The following is an 11,749-nucleotide window of genomic DNA, read 5'->3' on the forward strand; positions in this document are numbered from 1 at the left end:
AAGATTTTTTCAAATTGATTTTTAGGGAGAGGGAGAGAGAGAGAGAGACATCGATAAAAGAAAAACATTGATTAGCTGCCTCCTGCACGCCCTCTACCAGGGATTGAGCCTGAAACCTGGGCATGCGCCCTGACCAGGAATAGAACTGGCAAGCCTTTGGTGCACAGGACAAGACCCGCCAACTGAGCCACACTGGCCAGGGCCATAATGACAAATTTAAAGAGGGATTTATCTGATACTTAAGAGTTCAATGCTAAAAAAAATAATAATAATAAAAAAAATTCAGTGCTCTAATGTTGCCAAGGAAAGAGACGCCCTCTATAAATTCCAATTATTAGTTAAGCCTTTTCAGTACAGTAGTCCCCCCTTATTCTCCGGGAATACATTCCAAGACCCCCAGTAGATCCCTGAATCCTCAGTACCACTGAACCCTACATGCACTGGTTTGTTTGTTTTTATCACACACATGCCTTTTGACTTGAAGGAAGCATTTCATGGATCCCTTTGGCGTATCTGAACTGCCAGCTGTTGTGCTTCGGGGCCATCATTAAGCAAAGTAAGGGCTCCCTGAACGCACGCACTGTGACACCACAACATACACTGGTACTGAGACGTCTGCTAAGCGAGTGGTGGGTGGGCAGGTAGCGGACACAGCGTGGGCAGCTGAAAGGATTCCCACGCGGGACAAAGTGGAACAGCACAAGATTTCATCATACTATTTAGAACGGTGCACAAGTTAAAAATTACCATTTGTTTATTCCTGGAACTTTCCATTTAATATTTTCAGAGTGTGGTTGACCATGTAACAAATCATGAAAAGTGAAACCTCGGATAAGAGGAGACTACGGAAATACAGAATAAAAACTGCTTAATCAATGGTTTCTATTTCCTTCCCCCCTAATTCTTTTTAAGGAAGCAATGAACTCTTCTCAAACAAAATCTTATATGGGCCCTGACACATAACCAGGCTGAGGCACCGGCTGAATCCTGCTGCTCAACCTTCCCCAGCCCAGCCAGCCGCAGTGGCTCCCAGGTGCACACCAAAGGCCCTCGGGGCTCTTTGGAACAGCATCTGTAGCCACTGTCCCGATGCTCTCCACCAAGAGAGGTACCTAACAGCACGTGGGACCCCAGGCTCAGGGCTTTCCGAGGAAGCCTTCCTTACCCATGGATAGTCTTGAGGATGTAAAATGTTTTCCTGATATTTCAAACTTTCCTCCCTGTAATTCCGAGGACAGTACACAACTGTGTGATTCTACCTCTTGGGTGAAGTTCTCAGATGCTTTAGGCTGCTCCCAAATTACAGTGGTGTTCTGGAGACTAAAGAAAGGAACCCTAGTTGACAGACCAAGAGTGTAGCTTCTGTGATGTCTTTTCAGTGCTCCCCACCCTACTGAAGAAGAGCCCATCACACCTTCTCTGAGCATGCTGACCACACTGCTGCCACCGAATCTGCAGCAGGATCCTTTTAAGATTCCTCCTTCTGCCCTGGCCAGCGTAGCTCAGTCATCCTGTGCACCGAGAGGGGGCCAGTTCGATTATGGGTCAGGGCACATGCCCGGGTTGCGGGCTGGATCCCCAGTACAGGGCATGCAGGAGGCAATTGATGCCTCTCTCCTTCTCCCTCCTCCCCCCCCCCCCCCAAATCAATAAAAACATATTTTTAAAATTTTATTTAAAAAATGTTCTTCTGAATATAAAAATAAAACTATGAAAACTATAGAAAAGTCCTCAAGGACCTATAAGTTACTAGCAGTGATTGCTGTGGGTGGTGAGGACAGTGTACTTGATATACATATGTATTCCCTGAACTGTTTGCAATTACAACTGTTTAAGTACTACTGTTAACAAAAGAAAAAGATTCTATCTTGTTTTTTTTTTTTTTGTTTTTTTTTAATATATTTTATTGATTTTTTACAGGAAGGAAGGGAGAGAGATAGAGAGTTAGAAACATCGATGAGAGAGAAACATCGATCAGCTGCCTCCTGCACATCTCCCACTGGGGACGTGCCCGCAACCCAGGTACATGCCCTTGACCGGAATCGAACCCGGGACCCTTCAGTCCGCAAGCCGACGCTCTATCCACTGAGCCAAACCGGTTTCGGCAAGATTCTATCTTGTTAATATTTTGTTGAATTTATTTTAAGTACATATACATATTTTTTAAAACATAGGTTTAAAAGTCTTTTCCATTAACAGATATCTAATCCTATATAATAAAAGGGTAATATGCAAATTGACCCTAACAGGAGAACGACTAGGAATGACTGGTCACTATGACACACACTGACCACCAGGGGGCAGACGCTCAATGCAGGAGCTTCCCCCTGGTGGTCAGTATGCTCCCATAGGGAGAGCGCCACTCAGCCAAAAGCCCTGAGCTGGGTTCACAGCTGGTGAGCACAGTGGCGGTGGCAGGTGCCTCTCCTGCCTCCACGACAGCGCTAAGGATATCCGACTGCCGGCTTAGGCCCGCTCCCTAGGGGAACGGGCCTAAGCTGCCAGTCGAACATCCCCCGATGGCTCCTGGACTGCGAGATGGCACAGGCTGGGCTGAGGGACCTCCTGTGGGTGCACAAATTTCGTGCACCGGGCCTCTAGTTATATATATAAAAGGCTAAGCAACCGTCCAACCATCACCTATGATGCACACTGACCACCAGGGGGCAGACGCTCAACGCAGGAGCTGCTGAGCTGCGGTGACTTGGCAGTGGAGGTTCTCGGATGATGCACCCCGGAACCAGAGAGGAAGGAGCCAGGGTGCGTCACCTGAGAATCGCCCTCTCACAATCCAGGACCTCTCGGGGGATATCGGAGAGGCGGTTTTGGCCCAATCTCCGCAGGCCAGGCCGAGGGACCCCACCTGCTGGAGGGACCCTGCTCACTCCACAAATGCCCTTCAAGCCCTGGCGCCGCCCAAGGTGCAGCCAGCTGGGGAGGGACCGGCCAGCCGGGGAGGGACCTCAGGGCGTGGGAGGTTGGCCTCAGGGCGTGTCCAGCCTGTCTCGCCCAGTCTCACCCCGCCAGCCACCTTCTAATTAATTTCCTTTCAATGTGCACGAATCCATGCACCGGGGAATTAGTGTATTATAAGGACATATAATTTACTTAATCATTCTATTTCCATTACTTATTCTTATTATTTCAATTCCTTGCTATCATAAAACTGCAATGGCTGCCATTTGATTTTGATTTGTATGTGCATGTCTTAGCACCACCATCAGAATTTAAGTCTCTTAAAAGATAGAGATTATGACATTTGATACCATGTAATTTACGCGTAATTTTCATGTAGCAGGCTCTGTCTGAGGGATGAATAAACAAATAGGACCTGTCACTATTCTTAGGGAGAGATGGACAAACAGCTTGATAACTCGACCCATGATGACTGCCATCATCAAGAGAAATAAAAATGCATCTGGAAAGAGAGAAGGAAATGGATAGAGGGGACACTTAGGAAAGACTTCATAAAAGAGATTACACTTAGGTTGCCTTTTGTTTTTCTTTGAAAAGATGGAGAATTCATCAGGAGAAAAGGAAGTTATCATTCCAGGAAAAGGACCAAGATTTGTAAAATACTGACCTTTTAACTTTTAATATTTTTTCATTATTGATTTTTTTCCAGAGAGGAAAGGAGAGGTTAGAAACATCGATCAGCTGCCTCCTGCACGCTCCCTACTGGGGATTGAGCCCACAACCAAGATACACGTGCTTGACCAGAATCGAACCCAGGACCACTCAGTCTGCGGCCCAATGCTCTATCCACCGAGCCAAACGGTTAGAGCTAGACCTTTTAACTTTTAAACTGTTTCCATCATTCCCTTCTTTTCCTACTCAAACTGTTTCCAGGGTTCTAGAGTTCAGGCCTCCAATCTCTCACATGGGGAACTCCAATTTGTCTCCTTGACTCCAGGTTTTCACTCTGGAAATCCTCTGCTGTCAGAGTGTTTTTTTAAAACACAAATATGACCTCAGTACTCCCCAACTTAAAACCTACATTGCTCATATCAACTGGTGCAGAAAAAGCATTTGATAAATATTCAACTTCCTTCAGAATAAAACCTCACAGCTAACATCATCGTACTCAATGGCAGAAAGCTTTTCCTCTAAGATGAGGAACAAGACAAGAATGTCACCATTGCTATCTGAGATTACTAGATTTTAGCCAGAGCAATTAGGCCAGAAAAAGAAAAACATTCAAATTGGAAAGGAAGAAGTAGAATTAGCCCAGCCAGTGTGGCTCAGTGGTTAAGCATCAACCTATCATGAACCAGGGGGTCACTGTTCGATTCCTGGTCAGGGTACATACCTAGGTTGTGGGTTCAATTCCCAGTGTGGGGCGTGCAGAAGGCAGCCAATCCATGATTCTCTGTCATCATTGATGTTTCTCTCTCCCTCCCTCTCCTACAACCTGAGCCAAACGAGCTAGGGCAATAAAAAAATATATATATATATTCTTTAAAAAGAAGCAGCCCTAGCTGGTTTGGCTCAGTGGATAGAGCATCAGCCTGCAGACTGAAGGGTCCAGGTTTGATTCCAGTCAAGGGCACATGCCCAGGTTGCGGGCTCAATCCCCAGTAGGGGGCATGCAGGAGGCAGCCAATCAATGATACTTTCTCAACATTAACTAAAGGCCCAGCGCATGAAATTCATGCATGGGTGCGGTCCCTAGGTTGGCTGGTGATTGAAGCACGAGCATCTGGCGTGGAAGGGTAGGTTCCAGCTGACCTCTGAGCCCTGGGCAGCACCTGGGCCCCCACGTGCCCCCCTCCACCTGAGTCACGGCGCCCGAGTCCCCACGTGGAGATGCGGTGAGCGCAGCGGGACACTGCAGGCCAGGGTGCAGCATGGGCCTCCGGGCCACCCAGCGGTGCCGCACGAAAGCCAGGCGGGTAGAAAGCCAGGCGGGCAGCGTACTCTCTCCCGGCTGGCCTCGCAGACCGGCTCCTGCATGAACCCATGGGGAGCCTGACCAACCCCTGCGGTCTCCTGCGGCTGTGGCTGGGCTAACCCGGAAGAGGCCTTGTAGGTGCAGGGCAGGCTCCACACAGGCGCCCAGCACCCGAGTGTGCGGGCTTCCCTGGCGTGCGAGCCCTGGCGTCCCAGGGGAGTGAGAGTGAGAGCAAGATCTGCGGACACCTCGCACCTCCGTCCCCGTTACCCCCCGCCCCCAGGTAGCCATGTTCCGCGCTGCCCCCTGGTGGTCAGCACTAGAGTGGTAGAATTCCCGGTCTCGGGGTCAAATGAACGCCAGAGGGGACAATTTGCACATTAGGCTTTTCTTTTATTATATAGGATGTTTCTATTGCTCTCCTTCTCCCTTCCTCTCTGAAATCAATAAAAATACTAGTATTTTTTTTAAAAAAAAGAAGCAGAATTATCTATATTCACAGACAACATGATCTTACAGACAAAAATGCTAAAGAAGCCACAAAAGAACATTAGTACCGATAAGTTCAGCAAAGTGGCAGGATACAATAACACACACACACACACACACACACACACACACACACACACAACCTAGTAGCAATGAAAAATCTGAAAAGGAAATCAAGAAAACAATTCCATTCATAACAGTATCCAAAAGCCAATGAAACCTATAACACATTGCTGAGAGAACCTAAAGACCTAAATAAATAGAAAAAGTACCTGTGTACATAGATTGAAGACTATATTAAGATGGTAATAATTCCCAAGGTGATCTACAAATTCAATGCAATCCTTACAAATATCCCAATAATTGTGTTTTGCTTTGTTTTAGAAACTCCTAATTTTTTATTTTTCTTTATTGCTTTTGGGAGAGGGAGAGAAACATCGACTGGCTGCCTCCTCTATGTCCCCTACTGGAGATTGAGCCCACAACCTGAGCATGTGCCCTGATAGGGAATGGAACCAGCAACCTTTTGGTGCATGGGATGATGCCCAACCAACTGAGCCACACTGCCCAGGGCCCAATAATCTTTTTTTGCAGAAATGGTAAAGCTAATCCTAAAATTCACATAGAATTGCATGGGGCGCCAAATAGCCAAAACATTGTTTTTGAAAAAGAGAAGAACAAAGTTGTAGGACTCACACTGTCCAATGTCAAAATTTACTACCAAGCTACAGTAATCAAAGCAGTGTGGTACTGGCATACAGAACAATGGAATAGAACTGCGAGTCCAGAAATAAACCCAAACATCTACAGTCAACTGATTTTTTTTTTTAATATATTTTATTGATTTTTTACAGAGAGGAAAGGCGAGAGATAGAGAGTTAGAAACATCGATCAGCTGCTCCTGCACATCTCCTACTGAGGATGTGCCCGCAACCCAGGTACATGCCCTTGACCGGAATCGAACCTGGGACCTTTCAGTCCGCAGGCCGACGCTCTATCCACTGAGCCAAACCGGTTTCGGCAACAGTCAACTGATTTTTGACAAGGGTGCCAGGACCATCCAAGGGAAAAGAACAGTCTTTTCAACAAATGGTGCTGGCAAAAACTGGTTATCCACATGCATAAGAATAAAGTTGGATTCTTACTTTACACTATATAGAAACATTAAATATAAGAGCTAAAACTCTTAGAAAAAAACACAGGGGCAAATCTTCATGACCTTGGATTTGACAATGATTTCTTAGATATGACACTAAAAGCATAAACCACAAAAGAAGAAAAAACAGAAACTGGAGCTCAAAAAAATTAAAATCTTTTGTGCACCAAAGAACACTATCAAGAAAGCGAAAAGACAACCTGCTGAATGGGATGAAATATGTGCAAATCATACATCTAACAAGGATCTACTATCCTAAACATAAAGAACTATTACAACTCAATAAAAGACAAACATCTCAATTAAAAAACGGACAAAACAAACATTTCTACAAACAAGATACACACAACAGTGGCCAATAAGCACATAAAAAGAGCTCAGTGTCATTAATCATTTGGGAAGGGCAAATCAAAACCATGATATTGGCCCTGGCTGGGTGGCTCAGTTGGTTGGAGCACTGTCCCGTACATCACAAAGGTTTTGGGTTTGATTCCAGGTCAGGGTGCATATGAGAGGCAGCCATTGATGTTTTTCTCTCTCTAAAAATCAATAAAACATATCCTTGGGTGAAGATAAAAAAACAAACAAAAACCCACAATATAATGGGGAAAAAATGTTGGCGAGGGTGTGGAGAAATTGAACATTGCTGGTGAGAATGTAAAATGTTTCAGCCAATGTGAAAAATAGTTTGGCAGTTTCTCAAAAAGTTAAATACAGAGTTAACTTATGACCCACCAATTCCAGTCCAAAGGAATTTACTGCAAAGAACCAAAAACAGGTATTCAAATAAAAGCGTGTACAGGAACGTTTATAGCAGCTCTAATTCACAATAGCCAAAGGTGGAACCAATTCAAATGTCCATCAACCAGTGAATGAATAACAAAAAGTGATCTATCTATACAATAGAATATTATTCAGTCATAGAAAGGAACAAAGTACTAATACATGCTACAATATGGATGATTTCAAGAACATTGTGCTAAGTAAATGAAGCCTGACACAAAAGACCTCATATTATGATTCTTTTTAATATAAAATATCCAGATAAGCAAATACTTGGGGACAAAGCAAATTAGCAGTGCCAGTGGCTGGGAGAAGTAGAGAATAGTAAGTGACTGCTTAATGGCGTGGGGTTTCCTTTTGGTGATAAAAAAAAATCTGGAACTAGGGACTACATCAAAATAAAAAGCTTCTGCACAGCAAAAGAAAACATCAACAAAACAACAAGAAAGCCCACTGCATGGGAGAACATATTTGCCAATGTTTTCACCAATAAGGGTTTAATCTCCATCATTTATAGAGAACTCATACAACTTAACAAAAGGAAGATAAACAATCCAATCAAAAAATGGGCAAAGGACCTAAATAGACACTTTTCAAAAGTGGACATACAGAAGGCCAAGAGACATATGAAAACATGCTCCAAGTCACTAATCATCTGAGAGATGCAAATCAAAACAACAATGAGGTACCATCTCACACCTGTCAGAATGGCTATCATCAACAAATCAACAAACGACAAGTGCTGGAGAAGACGTGGAGAAAAGGGAACACTCGTGCACTGCTGGTGGGAATGCAGACTGGTGCAGCCACTATGGAAGACAGTATGGAGTTTCCTCAAAAAGTTAAAAATGGACCTCCCATTTGACCCAGTGATCCCACTTCTAGGAATATATCCCAAGAAACCAGAAACACCAATCAGAAAGGATATATGCATCCCTATGTTCATAGCAGCACAATTTACCATTTCGAAGATCTGGAAACAGCCTAAGTGCCCACCAGCAGATGAATGGATTAGAAAACTGTGGTACATCTACACTATGAAATACTATGCTGCTCTAAAAAAGAAGGAATTCTTACCATTTGCAACAGCATGGATGGAACTGGAGAGCATTATGCTAAGTGAAATAAGCCAGTCAACAAAAGAAAAATACCACATGATCTCACTCATTTATGGATAATAAAGACCATTATAAACTGATGAGCAAAAATAGATACAGAGGCTGAGCAGCCTCGAACAGACTGTCAAACTACAGTGGGAAGGCTGGGGAGGATTGGGGGTAAGAGATCAACCGAAGGACTTGTATGCATGCATATAAGCATAACCAATAGACACAAGACACTGGGGGGTAGGGGAGGCCGGGGGAATGTCAAGGGAGAAAAAAAAAGGAGACATATGTAATACTCTTTGTAATACTTTAAGCAATAAAACAAAATTTTAAAAAAAATCTGGAACTAGATAGAGGTGATGGTTGCACAATATTATGAATAAACTAAATGCTACTGAATTGTATACTTCAAAGTAGTTAAATGGTAAATGTTGTATGTACTTTAACACTTGTGTATAAAATACATGGCAGTCTAATACACTCATGATCTTCCTTCAACTATCTCTCTTGCTTAACTCACTGGTCCCTCCTCCAATTCCTAACTCCTCAGTTTTTGAATATGCTAAGCTGTTTCAAGCAATTGGTTGTTCTTTATACATACTGTTTCCACTGCCTGGTAATCTTTCAAGCCTCAGTTCAAACATTTATCCAACAAACTTTTACTGAAACGCTCCTGTATTCAAGGCACTGTATTAGATTCTAGGAATACAGCAATGAACGAAATAGAGATAGTCCCTTTCCTATGGAGCTTAGAGTCCACGGAGCGGAGGTGAGGACATCAAGTAAATACTTGCACACTGCATTATTTAACTGTAATGGCAGGTGCCTTCCAAATAGAGAGGGCACCATGACAGCATATCACAAAGTGTCCCTCACCTAGTTGCAGGGTTAGGAACTTGAGGAAAAGGTTCTTGAAGAAGAGACATTTAAACAGAGCCCTGAAGAATATAGAAGTAAGTTAGTTAGGTGTAGATGGGCCATTTTCAAGAGGCCCAGACCCCCATAAGTTGACAAATACTGGGGCCGGTCACCAGGACTCTTGGCACTGAAAAGATGAAGCTCTCAGCTAGCACCCATACAACCTTGGCTCCCACTCTCACTAGCCACACACTAGAAAACAGAGGTCTAAGGATCCTGGGACTTGAAAGAAAAAAGAGCAGGGAACTTCTATCCCATGCTCTCAGAATGTTCTCCAGAATACATTTCAGGATCCACTTTTGTTATTTGAGAGATTTTCCTGAATAGTTCTTAAGACCTTCCTGTCAACTCCCTTTGAAAACCCTTTCACACTTTCCCCTTCCTTTGTGCCCCCAGTGTTTTCAGAAACATCTTATCCCTTACTTGCCTCTCTCAGAATCAGTTTGTATGATAGTGTGAACCTGAGAAAGAAGGACTCCTGGTGGCTAACTGGGCTCAAATTTAAAAAACAAACAGCCCTGGCCAGTGTGGCTCAGTTGGTTGAGCATGGTCCCATGCACCAAAAGGTCATTGGTTCCATTCTGGACAGGGCACATGCAGGCTCCATCCCCAGTAGGGGGCGTGTATGGGGCAGCCAATGGATGTTTCTCTCTCTCTAATCTAATTAAACAAACAAACAAACAAACAAACAAAGCTCAGCAGCCATTTCTACACAGGGGCCTCTCATGCAATTTGCACTTCACAGAGAAGCCTGCACTGAACTGCCTGCCTACACTGTTACATCACCTGAGACAGTCCTACTAAGGAGTTCCTGGAACAATATTTCAACTAATGGGAATGAGGCTTTCCCCATCCAATCGGAGCATTGCTGCCATATCCTCATCAGCTTCTTCACGAACCAATCAGAGAAGCTCCATTCTGACCAATCACAGTGTCTTTTGGACCAATCAAACTGAGAGTTGGCGCGACATTTGCATGAGGAAGGACTAGACGGGACCAGCGGTGGGATTTCTGGCAACATAAACCAGCGGCCTCTGCTGAGAGCACACTTTCCCTTCCCACCTAAGGCAGTTCTCCCAGCTGGAGCTTAAACTGCAACACGGATGTGACCTCTCCGATGTTTTGCCCTGAATAGTTTCCTTCTTCACTGTGACCCCAAATTGGGGATTCCTGTGCTGAATTGGCACTAAGGACCATGGGTAAGGGCTGCCATCTGCCTCTAATCCCCAAACCTTACACAATGTTGCCCTGTCAGTATACACTCAGGGGCTGTACAGTCAGCGGGGCTGCAGAAGGCAGAGGGAACGGCAGAAAACAGGAGGGCTAGGCCACCAGGGACGATCGGGCAGGGCGTGCTGCCAAGCTAAAGGAGTTTGGTCAGTGCTTCCCAACTTAACCGAGTTTTAGAATCCGGAGGAAAAGACGTTGAAATGCAGGTTACCCCAGCCTCACTCCAGGTCCGCCGAACAGCCACTGCCCCAGGTGGTTCTGAGGATCAGACAAGTTTGGCAACCACTGCTGTTGGCAAGGAAGATGCAAGGTTTCAAAGCAGATGAGTGAAACCTCTGAACTACATTTTAAATGCCCATCAGTCCTAAGAGAAGACAGGAGGCCACGGCAATGGTCTGGGGGAGACAGTGAAGACCCAAAGATGGGAGGGAAGTCGCCTTCATCTCTATCCCCCGTGCCCACCAGGCTGTCCCGCTTCGCGGGCCTCACCAAGTACGGCTGATGGGAAATGCGCCCCCTTACCCGCCTCATGCGACCCTTGGACAGCAGGTCGGCGATCCCCTTGGCCGCGTCGTTCTTCTCGGCCACACAGAGGACTTTCCGCACGCCTCGGAAGGCCACCTCCATGGCGGAGGTGGAAAAGGTCCGGCCTCCGGGCCGATGCAGATACCGGAGCGCGCAGCGGGAGACGGGGAAGATCATCCCGGGCGCCCGCGCATGCTGTGGAACACAGAGGTGAGGGTCACCTCACCCCGCGCCCACCCTAAGGGAACCAGAGCCTACGAGAGCCGCCAGCGTGCGGCCGCAGCCCGGTCTCCTCCCACAAGCCCACCCGGCTTGGGGGCTGGGCCACTTAGCCTTCTCCTCTCCGCCCGCCGCGTCCGCTTCCGCCCGCCTTCTCCAGCCACTTCCGCCAGGCGCGAGTTCCTAGCACCGCGAACTACAACTCCCACACTGCCCCGCGCTCCCGGATCCCCGGTCCCAACACGTTTCCGCTCCCCCGCATCATTTCCTTTCTTTCCTGACAGTGTTAGTTAATCGATTGGTCCTTGCTCCACAGTCCCCCCCGCCTCCTCCAAGCCTCTCGGTCACAATCTTTTTCGCTCTTGCTCGGAAGTCTACGCGAACGTTTCCGGGTCACGCGGCGCCAATACCGCGAGTCATGTGATACCAAGA

General features: G+C 46.0%; 1 protein-coding gene across 5 annotated transcripts in view; it reads right to left on the reverse strand.

Annotated features, from left to right (window-relative positions):
- Nucleotides 1-11,425, reverse strand: part of TOP3A (DNA topoisomerase III alpha) — a 40,152-nt gene extending 28,727 nt beyond the window's left edge. For 3 of the 5 annotated variants that reach the window (XM_070395453.1, XM_070395454.1, XM_070395452.1), the window contains exon 1: nt 11,096-11,425. In XM_070395453.1, coding sequence (XP_070251554.1) covers nt 11,096-11,275 — 180 coding nt within the window. In that variant the 5' untranslated portion in view covers nt 11,276-11,425. Of the gene's footprint in view, nt 1-747; nt 1,594-11,095 lie in introns of those variants that run through there. The other 2 variants (XM_070395456.1, XM_070395455.1) reach the window with 2 other exon arrangements.
- Nucleotides 11,426-11,749: the final 324 nt, after the last annotated feature.

This window comes from Myotis yumanensis, unplaced genomic scaffold (genome assembly GCF_028538775.1).
Source record: "Myotis yumanensis isolate MYYU_CA2020_CCGP unplaced genomic scaffold, mMyoYum1.0.hap1 SCAF_16, whole genome shotgun sequence".
In the NCBI taxonomy this organism is placed as follows: Eukaryota; Metazoa; Chordata; class Mammalia; order Chiroptera; family Vespertilionidae; genus Myotis; species Myotis yumanensis.